This window comes from Aythya fuligula, chromosome 1 (genome assembly GCF_009819795.1).
Source record: "Aythya fuligula isolate bAytFul2 chromosome 1, bAytFul2.pri, whole genome shotgun sequence".
NCBI lineage: Eukaryota > Metazoa > Chordata > Aves > Anseriformes > Anatidae > Aythya > Aythya fuligula.
Genome location: NC_045559.1, coordinates 61,361,064 through 61,378,532, shown reverse-complemented (window position 1 = coordinate 61,378,532; position 17,469 = coordinate 61,361,064). Strand labels below are relative to the sequence as shown.

At 38.1% G+C, this 17,469-nt stretch overlaps 1 protein-coding gene across 1 annotated transcript in view; it reads right to left on the bottom strand.

The window, feature by feature from the left end:
- Positions 1 to 17,469, bottom strand: part of PTN (pleiotrophin) — a 70,245-nt gene that overhangs the window by 12,234 nt on the left and 40,542 nt on the right. Inside the window, exons 2-4 of the mRNA XM_032203512.1 lie at positions 5,909 to 6,018; positions 4,182 to 4,355; positions 2,920 to 3,081 (exon numbers count right to left, since the gene is read on the bottom strand). Coding sequence (XP_032059403.1) covers positions 2,920 to 3,081; positions 4,182 to 4,355; positions 5,909 to 6,017 — 445 coding nt within the window. The 5' untranslated portion in view covers position 6,018. The remainder of the gene's footprint in view (positions 1 to 2,919; positions 3,082 to 4,181; positions 4,356 to 5,908; positions 6,019 to 17,469) is intronic.

Genomic DNA, 17,469 nt, shown 5'->3' with positions numbered 1-17,469 from the left:
ACTGAGCACAATGATGAACAACAAAAAGGAGTATTACAATGGTGTTTTCCTTTTCAATACAAATCTGTAGAGAACATGCTTGGAACACTTTGTACAGTCCAGCCATTTAATCTCAAATATAATTTAGTAATAATAAAAGGAATTTGGGCAAGTCCAGTAGAAAATATTCTTAGCACGGGCAAATTGTTCTACAATAAAATACTTAAGTCGGAGGCGCTGCCTTTAAAAACAGGCAAGTGACAGAAAGTAACAAGAGCCACAATTGATTGGAGAAGCTAAATGAGGACTTTTACTGACCCTATTTATATTAACAAATTAAAATGAAAAGTGATGTAATGAAGAGGCTACAAAAATGATCTAATAAAAGGAAAAAATCAGGGCATGGGAAAGAGGGCTAATCAGTAAAATTATTAAAACCCTTTTTCTGAATATAGTGCTACTTTTCTGTGAAATATTCTTAGTTGGTTCACATCCAGTTTTCACACTCCCAAGCTACTGCTGTCAGAGATGAACTCAATAATTATTTGCTTCCAAATAATGTATTATATGTTTGTTTTTTGTTTTTTCTCTTTTTCTCGAGCCACTGATGTGAAGCTATGGGAGAAAAAGGAGCCTAATTTGTATCTGTAGTTCATTTCAAGTGCTCAAACAATAATCTAGATCTTACTTCTTGGTTCCAAAGAATTAAATATGGTCTATTCTAACTATAGATTGAATTTTCCTTTACCTAGATGTGGGTAGGGACTTATGTCCAGTCTGTAATTTCCTTCTCCTCGGGAAGAAAACTGACATACTCTACATGTCAGCACTCCGATTTTTAACTCAAAAATAAAGTTCAGTAGGGCACAACATTTCACGCAGTATTCTTCTGTTTGACCTAACTTCTTATTCTAGTTCCTCCTACTGCAGTCAACACACTTTCCAGCATAGTTCCTATGCAGTTATTCACATATCTGCAATAGTGATTTCTTATCTTTAGCTCAAGGCCCAGGCAAACTGCAAGTGTTGACTTCCATGCTTGGTGCTCCTACTGATGTGAACAGCAGATGAATAAGCAGGTGGCACACAGGAAGATGCTGTAAGATTTCCAGGACAAAACAGAAGAGCAGAATTTCTGCCCATGTTTATTATGACTGCAAACCTACATTTGTACTTATTTCTCTATTTGCAATCTTTCAAATCAAATGAATTCAGGTTTGTTAATTAATTTGCACCACATAATTATCTTGCTGCAGCCAGTCACGATCCAACTTTCAGGATCAGTACAAACTCACTAAAATCTGGAATAAGTTAAAAGGAATCCCAGTCCAGAAATTACACAAGCTCTGCTAGGACATGCATTTAAAACCGTAACTTGAAATGACCCTGTACCACCCAACAGCACCATTCTCACAAAAGAATGCAGCACCAAAGCTCTGCTTTGTCTCCCTTTTCTTCCAACAGCCATCGATAGAGCCCACTGACTCCACAGGGGTAGGACAAGGCAGAAGGCTTCAAGTGGCTCTAGTGGTTGAGCTCCTCTGGCAGCTCAACAGGAAGCTTCATTCAATAAAATTCCAAGTGCCACTTAAGCATGAAAACTTGCTTTAAAAAAAATGTCTTTCCTTCCAAACTAATGAACAATAAAATCACACAGCTCAAAGCCCCCTTGCTGCTTTTATTCCCACTCAGTCACTTCTGTCCCCAAAGGAAGATGTTTATTGCTGTCAACTCAACCAAGTCAGCTGGTCTCTGAAAATCTAGTTGTATAATTTCTGCTTCACAGTCTGTATTATCTGCACAGGTTCTAGACTCAGCACTTACCTGATAACTCAATGGAAAGTGTGCAAGGAAGGCCAGTTACAGATGCACTGACTGCAAAGTACATGGATTCATGCACACATACAGAAAGCATCTGTCACCTAATCAGACACCTCTTGGGTTGCACAAGAAGAACAGGTCACTTGCAGGTACCCTACAGATCATTAGTGCACTGCCATCCACAGTTTGAAAACTGCTTATCCAAGTTCCACCTGTCACTCCTAATCACATTTATTTTTATAAATAAATTATTATCCAAATACCCAAAGTCTATGTTTAACCTAGCTGATTTTCAGCATAATAAATGCCAGGGTAGCATAGCTTGCATCATCCACTTAAAAACACATTATTTTGGTAGCTCAAACAAGATCTCACAGCTTTAGCTCCCACTATAAGTCATCCTACATAAATAACAACAATTATTCCAACAAAAGAGTATATTAAAAGGCCTCAATGCTTAGAAAGAAAAATAAATAACTAAACCACAAGTTTGTCTAATTTAGGACACCAGGAATCAAAATGCAGGGCAAATGCCTTTCTGTATACCTGGAATTACACTGTCACTTCCAATTATAAAAGACATTTACATTCCATACTCTCCTCCCTGCTGTCTTTTAATAAAGAATATACTACCCACAATGTCCAGGACTTCTGCATACCCTCTCCTCAGCATGCAGTGAGCAAACCATCCCTTCAACACTATGTGTTCAGAAGGAAAACAGTCCCTTTTCTCAATTACTCAATACCAAATGCCAATATGAAAGGTGTGTTTATCTCACCAAGAGATGTTTTTGCATGCTATTACTGTGGTGTTCCCGTCAACGTGCAAGTTATGAAAAGCGTCTGAACTCTGAAGGCCTGCATCAGCAAACTAATGGCAACATATATAGTGTAAGGTTGAAACTGGGACCCTAATCTTCATCTCACCTCATCTGTTAGTCTGCCTTAACTATACAACACAGTAATATTGCCTACCCAATAGCTGGCAGACAGGAGCAATGCAGAATGAGGAAAGGTTATTACAGTACAATCTCTTGTAGCACTGAGTTCCTGCTGAAGCATGTGGGACATCATTGATCTGAGTGAACTAGTGTACAACTTTCTGTAAATGGAATTTACCTTGAGGTTTCGGTTTGGTAAGCTTCCCACAGGGCTTTGAGATTGTAACAGTCTTCTGGCAATCAGCATTATGAAGAGCTCTCTTTAGGTTTCCAGTTCGAGTCTTCAGGGCAGTATTCAAGTCACATTCTCCCCAGGCCTGGAACTGGTATTTACACTCCGCTGCAATGAGTAAGTAAATGGCAATTTTTAAAACAGAATGACAGGATGAAAGTAAAAATGTTAAGAATCCAATAGTAAATCACAAACAGACAGTGCTTGTAGAAAAAATGATCATGCAACTGGTGAAAGGAATCCCAGAAAAAAAACTAAAGATGATTTGCAGTAACAATTGCTGTCTCCCCTGGCACAGAAATGCTTTAGGATGGAATCTTGCTTTTGCATGGATACTGCATTATTGTCAGTTCATAATATAGATAAAAAGAAAATGCAATCAAATAGGGAGATACACAATAAAGGAAAGAAGAAAAAAAAAAAAAAAGGAAAAAAAAAAAAAAAAAACAACGGGAAATATTGTTCGCATTCTATATGATTGTTCCTCCATTTCTACAATGCCAAAGGTTAGCAGACAAAGCGTGAACAGTTTCAAGAATGTATGTGTAACTATGAACTTGTCAAGTCTGAAACTGCTGCACTGATTGCTTTGGTAAGGTCACACTGATGTCAAAGTCATACAAGCTGTTTACTGGAAGAAAAAAAAAAAAAAAAGTCAAATTTGCAAGAGTAATCGAAGTCCTGGACAGACATCTTGTCTAACACATATTTCTGAACTGTTATAAAGGAACCTTATGAACTGAATAATATGGTTGAAATACCCTGGTCTCCATTCACTACTCTCAATGCACACACACAGTGATAGCCACCCATGCTCCATGCTGCAAATCACATATCACAAGGTCACGTAAAGTCTGTGGTAACCACAGCAGAGATTCACAGCTGTGAGAGAACAGATGATGCTTACATTGCTGCCTTAAATAGGGTTGTACACAACAGAAAAATAGATTTAAGCATGCTGCTGGAATACTGATTTTAAAATAAGTAGATTATATGGACTCTGCTGGAGGAGCTGCTTTGCTCTGGGGAAGATGCCTTCTGATGCTTTAACTGCTCTAGTTGCAATGGACTTGAAATGTGGAGGTACCACCTTCACAGACATTTACAGTGCTAAGCAGAAAATACAGGCTTCCTTCAAGACATTTAAGAAAAAAAATAAAAATAAAAATAAAAATAAAAATCCAGCCTCTTGAGACTGCAATGCTTACCTCCAAATTGCTTCTTCCAGTTGCAGGGAATTTTACACTTCTGAGTCTTGGTGGTTTGCTTGCACTCTGCCCCAGTGCGGGTGCCCTCGCGTGTTCCCAGGCCACAGTCCCCATTGGTGGGCACACAGACACTCCACTGCCATTCCCCACAGTCAGACTTCTTCGCCTTTTTCTCTGAACAAAGACAAGGAAGCAAACCCAATCAAGAGAAGTGGTCAGTACCCACAGCTGACAGAGCAGCTTCCCTTTACTAAACATGTTAAACAGTCACAGCACCTGAAAGGGTGACTAAGGAAATGGTTTGTAAAACTGCTTCACCAGCAAAAGATCTGCCATCCTTTTCACAGTTGTGCAGAGCCAGGTCAGCCTCTTAGGCTTGGATTCCAAAGCAGGGTGAATTGTTCAAATTCAGTCCCACTACTACATCTAACAGTCAGAGAAGATTCTCACCTTCAGAATGGGGAGTCATCTAGACCCCCCCTCAGGGACCATTGACCAAAACAAGGAGAGAGCACTCAGAAAGGGACTCTCTGTTTCCCATAACTGATGTAAATATTTTCAGTTTCATCTGAAGCACTCCACACTGCACAGATAAGGAATTTATGTGTATTGGGATTTGAGCACCTCTAGGGAATAGCAGTGGGTTACAGGCTTTTCACTTGGTGAACACCATGTTACAATATGTGAACACCATGTTACAATATGTCTCTAATGGCAAAGAACAAACTACATGGAGAAGGGCACAGGGTTCATGGCACGTTAATGCAAGTTACTTATGGTTATTGATCTTCCTGCATGTAAATGGTCAGAATCTTATCAGTACATCTTGAAACGCTGATAACCTATAGTGGTTTTGTTACTCAGGGACAAAAGTAAGAAGCAAGATTTCATTTAAATCCTTACACTCAACTCTGATGAGAAAAGACAGCAATGTTATGAAATTGAAATGTTCACAAAAATAATAAATTAGTCCCCCAAATAACACAAGTAATTGTAGATAACCTTATACGGAGTGGATTTGCCTTTTAGTTATTGCATATTTTTTCATGCTTCCTTACAGCCACAGTGGTTAGAAACACTCATTTTTAATGGGAATGCTCACAAATCATTATTAACCAGTATGTTAGCAGCCTGTAAATAATAAGACCTCAAGAAAAATGCCATTAAGATGTGATCCTTAAAAACCATCAAAACTGGGTTTGACGGATGTGAGTTTTCCACTCTAGGCCTGTCTCTTGCGACGAGGTCTGAGTTCATCACTAACAGAGAGCACTTACTGCTGGATATCTGGCTGTCTATCTGCAGCACTGAGTTAGTTCAAACCTTTGCTGAAAGATTTCCATATCATGCAGCATTGGTGTAGTATTTACTTATACCACACTGAACAAGTAACATGATAACTGCTCTTTCATCACACATGTGGCTCTCCTTAAGTCAAGCAGGAACCCATTCCCAGAGCAAATTTTAAGGAAAGCTGCTTTGCAATACCCAGTCTCTGATGAACTGAGGACTCCTGTCACTGGGGCTCTCAAGCTGCTAGCTTTCAAGGAAATTAATTTCAGTTTTCCTATTTAATATAGAATAACATGTCAAAGCTACAAATCCCTATCCTGCATATTAAAAGGTTAATGAATGCTCTGAATTTCACAACAAAACAAAAAACATATGACGTTCTTCCACACATCCAATGTAGCTCAGGGATTAACCCTGAGTTAACTGGACCTTACCTGGCTTCTCTTTCTTGCCAGCCTCAGTGGTACTCACTGCTGCCAGAATGAAAACAAGTGCCAGGAGGGCAGCTGTGAACAGCCGACGTTGCTGTTGTTGCTGTGGCATTCTGGGGAACAACAAGACAGAGTAAAAAGAGGTTTGGTTAGATTGCAAAAAGTGGGACCCCATCTAAACTGGGGGAAGCTCTTGGTGGAAGCTCTGCTTCAGGGCCTGAAGACACAAGCAAGTCAAACACAATTAGCCATTGACAAAATTAACAATTACTTTCCTTTCAAAGAGAATACAAAGATTCTTAACATTTATTTTCCATCCCTTGTACCAAATCCCTGATCTACAGCACTGTGGATGAGTTTTGCCCAGAAAAGTCAATAATTATTGTTCTCTGCTAGAAAGCATCACAGTCTCTTGATGGGCCTGGAACTTCTCTCATCTTTCCTGATCTCTGGCTGTGATTTATTGTGTAAAACTACACACAGCATATAGTTTGTGTTCTACTTTATCCGTTCATACAAAGTAGGGAATGTTACATAGTCTACCTTACAAGTCTACCTTGCAAGGTTCTTACTAGGCTTACTCAACATCTGAAAAGAATTTTTTTTTAAAGAAAAAGACTTGCATAGGTTATATGTGATGCATTACCTTAATTGTTATTGGCATGTTGCTATCTGTCTTCTCCTCCCCCACCAATTAGTGTCTCTTCTTAATAGCAGTTAAGCTAATTGACTAAAATGCAAAATGGGCACAGAGATAGGACTTGTGCACACAGAGGCTATCCACAGCATTCTAATGAACCCCAAAACTGTATTTGGGAAACAAATATTTAAATACAGGGGAAAAAAAAAAAAAAAAAAAAAAGAAACAAACAAAAAAAAGATTTAAAATCCTTTGCTTGGAGGTGAAGGATCAGTTATTAGCCAATCACCAAAAGTTACTCAAAGCTGTCTGACTTAAATGTGTCAGATCTGGATTTTAGCCTGTATCAGGAGTGTGGACAGCAGTTTGAGAGGGGATCCTTCCACTCTATTCAACTCTGGTGAGGTCACACCTGAAATACTGTGTCCAGTTCTGGGCTCCCCAGTACAAGAGGGATATAGAATTTCCAGAGAGGGTTCAGTGTAGAGCCACAAAGATGATTATAAGACTGGAGCATCTGTGTTACAAGGAAAGACTAAACAACTTGGGCCTGTTTAGCCTAAAGAGGAGGAGATTGAGAGGGGGATCTTATCAAACTCTACAAATACCTGAGAGGACAATGTAAAGAGGATGGGGCGAAACGTTTCTCAGTGGTGGCCACTGGTAGAACAAGGAGTAATAGGTATAAATTGAATCACACAAGGTTTCATCACCATATGAGGAAGAACTTTATGATTTGGGTGACAGATCAGTGGAACAGGCTGCCCAGAGAGGTTGTGGAATCTCCTTCTTTGGAAATACTCAAAACCTGCCTGGATGCGATCCTGTGTAACATGCTCTAGCTAACTGTTTGAACAATGGTTTAGACAAGATAATCTCTAGAGATACTTTCCAACCTCAACCACTCTGTGAAATGGTTTACACACATTCCTTTCTCACTTGGCTATAGTTTGCATTGTCACATTGTGGCATCATTCACCTGAAAGTAGGGCTATAACAAGTACTTATGTGAAAACTGAGAATCCTCCCCCATTTCCCAGAAGTGTCTCTCTAGTAGGTAGCAGGGTACCAAGACAGTAGTCTAATGGTTGCTTGGATGAAAGGTCTCCCCAACCTTTTTATTTTTTATTTTATTTTATTTTTTTCCAAAACAGATCTATGCCAGGACCTAGAAGGAGGCATCACCAGTGCTAGCCACTAAGATAGCCTTGAACACTCCACTAAACTGATACCACAGAGTTTAGAGGATATCTGAGATCATTTCACTGAGAGGAGAGAAATAATTCTCACCACAAACAAAGAACAAAATGTATCTGAAATTTAATTTGGCACTTCTCACTATTCCCTGCTGGCAACCATCTTGTTCAAAAGCAACATAATTGTAATTGACATGGAAAACAGGAGAGGAATCTGCAACACAGGGACTTTTAAGTATCTATCTTTAGATTGATAGAGAGATGTTAGAAGCCAGATGACAAAATTTAATAGTTTTGTTTCAGTATAGTTCATGTGCAAGCTACAAGATACCTGGCATTCAAGTGCCTAAAGCAGCTGTCATTAACCCCAGTTTGGTTTACCGAAAAAAGGACAAACAGTGTTCCCAGAGATCTCAAACAGAGCCTGAAGCTGAGGCACACATGAATCCTTTGTAAGGTTTGTTTGTTTGCTTTGTTTTCTTTCACTGTATGCTTCCAACTAGAGCCTCTTCTGTTTTAAAGAAAATGAAATTAATAAATAAATACATAAATACAATATGCAATAAGAAAATAACAAATCTGCCTTTTTATTCAACTCATTACACAAACTGGATCTCCATAATTAAACATAGTTACAATACAGTTAAGACTTGACCTTTCCCCCTTTAGCCCCTATTCCTTGGAGAAACGTCACCACCAGTAGCACTGCACCTCACCTCACATCCCATTTTCACTACAATTTAACTTCTCACTTCCTCTCTTCCAAACAACTAACTCCTTAATTAAAGAAATATTAACAGCTTGTGTGAAAACAAAAAGGGAAAGAGAGACAAATAGTTCTGTAATCTCAAGGCACTGTCACATGATGAAGCAAGGCAGCACTAGGGGCTTTGTAGCTCAGGGTGCCACCAAATGCAAAGAAATACATGAACTGTGCTGAGAGTTTCTTTCTGCATCATTGCTGCTCACCCCGAGGACCTGGGATGCAGTAATGCACAACCCCACAGGCTGCCAGAGTCACTGGGAGCTGTGAATATCTATCTCTAGGGAAGCTGATTTACATTGAGTTGAAAGAGACTCAAATTCAAATCTCATTGATATTATTTTCCACAAAATTGCCAGGAAAAATACCTGGGTTGTAGAGTCTGAAATGCTCCAGAAGCCCTATAAACAAAACCTCATGGAGCCCTGATGTAGCATATTTGCCAAAGTCTCCCTGCAGCCAAAATCCTTGCCAAGTTGTCTAAGGAAACACTAGACCTGCAGACATGTGTATCTCTCTGGCAGAGAGAGCCAGGCTGCTTCTTAACTGCCTTTGCTATTAATTATAAGCAAGAGGAAAACCATGTTGCACAGAATGAAGCCTCATCTTACACCACACAAACACATCAAATCCAACATAACAGGTGAGACAACAGAAATTTACATCATTGTTTTGTACATAATAGAACAGCAAGGGCAGGTGCTCCCATGAAATTACAAATATGGATAACATTTCTAGTTCAACCTTTGATTTAAAGAACTGTCAAAGATATTAGTAGCAAATGGACTCTTTGACGTTTTGATTTTTGTAATGAGACTTTCATCTACGCCAATGGTAACAAGATCAGGTGATATTTACAACCAACAGGAAGAGAGAAAAAAAAAGAAAGAAAGAAGAATTTTGTGGTGGGATGAACTGCAAGAAACAGCAAAGAGAAAAGGTAGAGAACAAAAAGCTTAGAACAGTTTAAATGATGAGTTAGACCAAGATCAGAGAGAGAGAGAGAGAGAGAGAGAGAGAGATTTAATAAGAAAAGACAGTGCTAAAACCATGAAAGGAGCACCAAAACAGAACTACAGAAGACAGAAATGGTTAATGAGAGTTAAACACTGAAACAGAAAGCATTAGGAAAGAATGAAGTGTGTAACGAGGTGAGAACTGAAGCCCAGCTGAGATGCACTGTAGCAAATAGCTTCTTCAAACAACTCTGAGGCATAGGAATTACTTCAATCTTACAGCTGATTTCCCAATCAATCTCTGCTTGGGAGACCAAAAAATAAATGGGGTGGGGGGGGTGAGGGGGGGTGCAGGGAGAGAAGAGGTGGATGAGTTCATCCACCATCCATCTACACTGAGAACCTGAGAGAGTCAGGCAGAAGTCACACTACGTGTAGAGTTTAAAGAGCTTGAGCCTCCACTACAAACCCCTCATGGCCTCCTGACCTGATTTTACAATTACACACATCTTTCATGAACCTGATTCATTAAATCATTCGTTTCCTGTGATAACTATAGTTCACATGACTAGGTGCACCAACTCTTCTAAGAAATATCTATCCCATGGACACACATCCCAACTCTAACGGAGATCCAAATTGGTATCCACATAGGGTAGCACAGTGGCAGGCAGACACATCCACTTGTAGAAACACTACAGACACTTTCATGCAGTCACCAACAACCCAAGAAAAAAAATAAAAATTACTCTCTCCAGCACAGAACCCTGCAAATGCAGCTTGTGTTCTCTATACCTAAGTTAGCAGCCCAAGGCAACCCTGATGTCCCTGATGTTTTCACACTGCATTCCTTAGACCTTTGGACTTCAGTTAATGCAAGTTGTAGTCCCTGGAACAAACTCACACACGGTTTCTCCATTTCTCACCTGCTCCAATCAGAATAAGTCTTTTCCTGAACACTAGCATCCAGAACAAAATAGACAATTTTGGATGAGGATCCATTGGTGAGCAGCAGCCTTTATTTTTCCTATCCCTACTGAAGTTAGCATATGCAGCATATCCTAGGATCACATATGCCTTTTGCAGGTGGCTTTTTTCCTGTTAATATCTATTACTCAAAATCTCTTCCCTTCGTCTGTTCTTCCCAAAGCAACTGGCAAGGCCCCAGCTTATAGAAATAAGTGTCTTATTATTAGTCCATATGAGTGTAATCTCCCACTCCAAGTCTTGTCACGTGATTTAACCCATCCATATCCTCCAGTTCCTTCCAATAAAATATACCAAACACCATCTGTGCTGACAATGTTGTTACCCTGCAAGTATTGTAATGCTATATGTATTGCTGTTCCTTAATACAGGCCAGAGGCTTTGTAATGAGTTTGCAAGGCCTTGAGACTGAGGCTTGTCATGGTTTGCTCTGTCCAAGCTTTCTTTAATCTATCCATAGCTTTGTCACATTTGGTTTAGCTGCAGCAGCAATTTTTCTAATTGGCCAACTGGCTATGGCTAATTTGATTTACTTTTGTTTATCTTTGCGTGGAGCCGCTCAGGTTTTATGACTCTATTACAATAATGTACTGTAAAGAAATATAGGCTGTAAAGAAATATAGGTACAAGAACAGGCATGGACTTGACAATGCAGACCTCAAAGCTATAAAAGAAATCTCACCAATGGTCAGATAAAGAAATGAAGACCTGTAGCTGAAGAGAAATAGGAGTAAGAAAGAGAACAAAGAAATAGTTTCTAATATACGCAAAAGACAACACATATATAGTAAGCTTGGCTATAACACGGAGCCACAGACCAATGGAGAAACAGAAAGGTACAAAAGCAGGTCATCAAACATTTAAAACCAACCCTAAGATGATCCCAAAGTAAGGAGAAAGGAACCATCAACATGGACATCACATTCCTCCTGGGAAAGGACTCTAGATGCTGAAAGGTCACCATAGCATCACCAACACTATAATGAAAACACTGACCTCAGGGCTCAAAGAAGCTGGGGAAGGGTTAGGATAATATCAGGAAAAGCAGTTGAATCATAGTGTATGTATGTATGTGTAACTATTTTAACTGCTATTATTATATTTGATAGACATATTCTTTCTCCTTCTGTAGTAATTACATTTAGACTAATAATAATTCTTGCATCAGACTGCTAAGGTTTCAATCATATGAACAAAATTCTCGATGCAAATATGTATAAAAGGACACAAAAAATATTACTCCTTGGCCACAAGCAATATTTTGAGCATCCTATGATTCACAATTTATTACAATATCATTTTCATCCCATGATCATGAATAAATAAAATGCATCCCTAAAGCATACTTAAGTAATTCCTACAGCCCAGTATTTCTCTTCACATCACTGTTCATTTTGATTCCTCTATAAACTCCTTACGAATGTTAGGACAACCTTTTGCGTTGATACCCACCCACCCCCCTTATATTTTTTCTCGATTGAATTAATTTATCATCGAGTTCTGAAACAAATACTTTAATAAGTTATGGTTTGATTAGTCGCAGATTAGTCACAGCTAGAAAAATCAGTTTTTAAGTGAGGTAGTTTGGGAGATCAATCTCCTTTCAGTAAGCACATGCCATGTTTAATGAACATTTACATCTATTTCTTAAATATTTACTTATTCAAAACACTATTTATTTTGCAGTCTATTGGGGCAGATTAACAGGTCAGCAGTTACCTGAATCCACTTATTTCTTCTTTCTAAAATATAAATATTGTATTTGTTATACTTCAGTTATACAAAAGCTGGAAGCATTTGATGCATGTTTTAACAATCATTTCTAACAAACCCAAAATGTCAACTGCCACTTTTGCAGTTCTCTAAGATGGAAGTAGTTTTCTCTGTAAAGAAGAAGTTGAGAGGCTGAAATGAATTTCTTCAGAGTTTGACTTCTGCAACAGTTGCAGAAACTTCTGCTTCCCCAGTACGCTCTCATTCACAATGTGACACGTGCCTCTATATCCTACGTGATCTCCTGTATTGAAAACTGAGACAAATGCTTACTCACTTTCAGAGCTAGACCTTTGTGAACTGTAATCACCCCACTGTAAAGTGTTCACCCTCCACCCCACACACATTTCCTCTATTGCATTTGTTAGTAACAGGAAGAAAAATAAATAAATAATAATAATATTAAAAAAAAAAAAAACAACACTGTGTTTGCCTTGAAATTTCCCTTGAAAGACTTAAGTCAGCTTGATTTTTGTTGATTCTCAGCAGCAGGCCACTTCTGGACTTTAAAGACACTGCCTTCCTGGGTGATCAGTATGTTTTCCACAATTCGTTCAGGCTCCTGATAGCCCTTTAATGGATTGATTCCCAGTTACACTTGGAATTACTCTAGGGGCTTTCTTTTCCTTCTCTTTCTTGAGGAAACAGATTATTTTTAATTTGATACCAAGATCTGAAAAGGTCCTTTATTAAAAGTCTTGCTTTGGGCCAACACATTTTACCAGTTCAACTAATTTCTTTAAAAATTTATTTTAAAACTGAAACTTTATTTTAAAACTGAAAAGCTTAGACTTTTTTAGTTTATGATCCAATGTAATATAACCTGAATCAGCTTATTAACATTTCATACTAATGGTTATTTTTAAGGATGAGTTTTGTGGTTATACTGAAATAAACTCTAAAATAGCATCAACATTTAAAAGTCCTGTGGTAGGTAGTAAAGAAATCCTATCCACAGATACCTAGCCCCTATTACTACTAGGGCTTTTTGCCATCCAATCTAAATGTAGAAAGATAAACCCTTCTATAATGGGAATTACAGTTCTCTTCTATAACAAGAATATTATATTTTCCTCATGCATAACTCTACCAGGACTTCTAACTAAATCTACATCCACCTTTGGGTTGACATTAAAAACACAGACATTTCACTGTACTCCTCCAAATTAATTCTGAATCATGAGTTCTATCCTCTGTATACCAGTAGTATTTATTTGATTACTGACTATCATTAATTTTGATTATAGCTACATCATTTTTACTCTGATTTCTACTGGGACATACTTTTCAAGCCCTGGCTTCTGGCCATGTTTACAGTTTCAACATGTACCTGGGCTAACCCAATGATATTTGCATGTACTCCACCTTTTTCCATTTTCTTCAATTCATTGCACAGACCACTTCCATCTGATATTTCTGTCTGATCTCGCACAAATGTCTTTCAGGTACCAGCTTTTCCTTATGTGTCTTCCACCCTAACCACTTCAGTTATCAATACGTAACATATTTCTTTGTTATAGCTGTCCCTCCACTATAATACTGTTTCTTTATCTAATGCTACATGCTTATTACCTTTATTTTTCCTTTCTGGGTACTGTAAGTAGACATGGAAATGACACACGTTTCTCTGTATGCTTCCTTATGGGTAAAGTTCCCCAAGCCCTCCTCATGGCACAAAGCCTTGAGCCAGCTTGCTTATCTCCATCATTTAGTTGCACTTCCACAGGTCAAGAAATGCTGTGCTCCTTTCAAACAGAAATATAACTTTCTGTTTAAACCACTAAGCCTATACACAAGCTAAGTTTTCTGAGGAAAGTACCTTTAATTATAGTATCGTTTGGTAGACAAAACAGTTGCTATCCGTCTTGAAAAAAAAAAAAAAAAAAAAAAGCCTTCTCATTTCTCACCATGATTATGTTTCAGAATCATTTTATTAAAGAAAAACCTATTAGAGCAATTATGAAACACTGAGTTTCCATATATCAAATTAAATAATGAAATGATATTTTACCTTCATCTAGGAAGAGTGGGGGAAAAAAAAAAAAATAAAAAAAAAAAAAAGCATTTGTTCAGAGTCCTGCAATCCTCTACAAAGCATAATCTTTGTCCTCAATTCTCTTGCACCTTTTACTTTCCTCTGAGGGATCATTACAGTTCTATAACATGACATGACATTTTGGGACCTGCACCAGCAACACCAAATAGCAATAGCTACTTGTCTTGGTCTGCGTGCTAACAAGTTAGTTGAAAGTGGTGTAGGAAATTCCAAACCCTAATGGAGAAAAGGTCCTTGCATTTCAGCTGCAGGAGAACGGCTGCTTGCAGGGTTCACATCTCAACTCCAGCCTCCAGGTCACCGTTCCAACACACATGAAACACTGCAGCCAGCAGGTTGCTCTGTTTGGCAAAGCAATACAGAATTTAAGCTAACAGGAATATCTCAGCTTTTCTATTTTCTCTCTTTTTTTTTTTTTTAATTTTTTTTTTCTTTTTTTTTTTTTCTTTCCATTTTTCCATCTTCCACTTCACTTCCCTGTGTGGGGGAAAAGAAGGGCCACCCCACATGGAGGCAGTTCCAGCAATGCTCTCCCCTTTTTGTAGAATCAGGGAAGCTGCTAAATGGTAGCTAGTAGGGAGGAGGCAATTGCCTCAAATGAGAACCAGTACTGGAAGGAGCTGCAATGTATTCGGTGGTGTAGTAGTAAATAATAATAATAAAGTATAACGATCTGTTTTTTGCTATAGATCAGCCAGGGAGAAGTAGGAAAACTTTAGAGAGCTGAAATTTTATTTGGTCAACTTTCTTTTTCTTTTTTTAACCAGCATTTACCCTCAGCTACAGCACAGGGCACCCATAATAGCAAGCCACAATCAAACAGTTAGCTTAAAAGTAAAAATAAAATCACAGTATGACCCTGCTGATAAGCCCAAGTCAAACACTTCACTTCAAAAATTGCAGTGTGCAGCTTGGGGACTACATTTTCCAATATGTAATCAACTTCACATTCTCTTTCCAACATAGGCATCATTAAGGGCCAGAAAAAACAAGCACTGAGGCCAGCAGGTTATACCAACGCTATACAAATGAGCAGGGAACTAAGAGAGGCACAACTGAAGAAAATGATTTAAATGTAAACAAAGAAAAAGTTGAAAACAATGATCAATTAACATGCCTCATCTAGCTTTGTTCAAGTAAATAAGCTAAAGTAATTAGTTAACTTGTGGATAACAGTTCCCCTAGCCTTTGATATTTACGTAATCAATTGCATGCTTTTCTCTTGCATCAGGCTAGGGCAAACACATGCTGTGGATATTTTATACTTCTGGTTCTCCAGACATAAATTAATAGTTCAAGCTGATAACAGATACCCCTGGGAATTCTACCTTTTAGTGCAGACCACCATAAACTCAGAATGACTCAAGATTCAAGGAAAAAGTAAAAAAAAAAAAAAAAAAAAAAAAAAAAAAACCACTTTTTTCCACTGAAAATGTTTTGTCAGAATTGAAATGTTTCACGTAGAACAATTTTAACAAGAAAAGACAGCAAGTTTATGAAAGTATTTTTGTAAATTAAAATAAAATTATTTTTGTTCTTATTAGCTTATTAGTATTAAACTATATTCCCTACAATAAATATATATATATATATATATACACATACTGGCTTTACAAGGTGTCCTACTTATTTCACCCTCATCCACAATGCACACATTTACTTCCTCTGGTATCCTCATGGTGGGTCTGAGTGAGTCAGTGGGAACAAACACTGACTTCTGCAACTGCCTCATGTATTGACCTTCCTCTCCCACAGCACTAGTTGAAAGACTTAAATATATATATATATATATATATATTTTTTTAAAAAAAAAAAAAAAAAGAAAAAGAAAAATTTCAGTTCATACAGCTGTATTCCTAGATCCTATCAGGAAGGCCTCTTTTAAGCCACTTCTCTGTGATTTTTTTTTTTCTTTCTGCTCTGCTCTTTCCACAACAATCACACCTGCTGTGTCACTATCTATGAAGTCACACAAAATTTCTTTACATTTTCATTTTTCCAAGACTAGAGATGAGATTAAACAATCCTGGATTTGATCAGCGAACACCTAGGCAGACAACAGGAGACCCACATCTGTTCTCTCCAACATTTTTTTGTCTCATTTATAGGAAAGCCAAGCTCCTGACTCAACTCTCCTGTGCATCATCTGCATCCATATGTCTCTTCTGGAGAATCTGTATGTTGTAGTCATGTTTCCACAACCATCAATAAATCATCTAATCTCCTTCAACACCTTTACAGCTTCTCCAACGTACAGAAAATAAAACTGCTTGATAATAGCAGAAGGTCCAAGCATGCCTATTTGGGGAAGAACATGCCTTATTCTTTCTGCCTCCCTTCCCACCCCTCCAGCTACTGTCTTTGCTTTAGCTAACAGTCTTCTTGTTGACTGAAATGTTAAGACATACAAGGTATTTTTTCATGGTTTTGCAACTCCTCTGACAGAAGGAGTTTTGCTACTACTTGGCTACCAAGAAACTACAGGACCAGAAAAGGGCAAATAAACATCATAATACAGAATCTTTTGTTATAAGGAGCACAGCTGACATCTACTTGGACAGCTAATGTGTTTTCATCTACCTGAGATGAATTTGGGTACCTACTGAAAATGAATGAGAAAGGGGTGGCATATTCCATCCAGTTGGTAAACACAGAAAAGAATTTCTCATTGTCTCTGTCAGGCCAAGAGCAAGTGTTCTTCACTATTCTAAATCTATTGAAAATGAATAAGCTTGAGAGGCCTCATTTTCTTTACTGCAGTATTTGTAACAATGCCTATGGATAACAGATTAAAAAAAAATAAAAAAAAAAAAAAAAAAAAGGAACAGAAGCAATCAATGCATACAACTATTTTTGTAATTAGGACCACAGCCAAGGGCTATTACTTCTACCATGAGGAAAAAAAACTGTGTGCAGATATAACCTGATATCACCACAGTCCCAGTCAGTAGTCACATACTGTTATGGAGAATGCATCACAATTAGAGAGCTGTTTAAACTGTGATATGATTTTCCTTACAAACAGCTGCACCATACAGGCCAGGCAGCTACCTCCACTGTATTATCATTTTCTTTTTCTCTTTCTGCCCCAGTGAGGATGTTTTCAGCTCAATAGCAATATAGGCAAATCACAGCATTTGTCACTGTCCTCACTTCTCCATCTATGAAACAGGAATAATACCACTTGACTCCT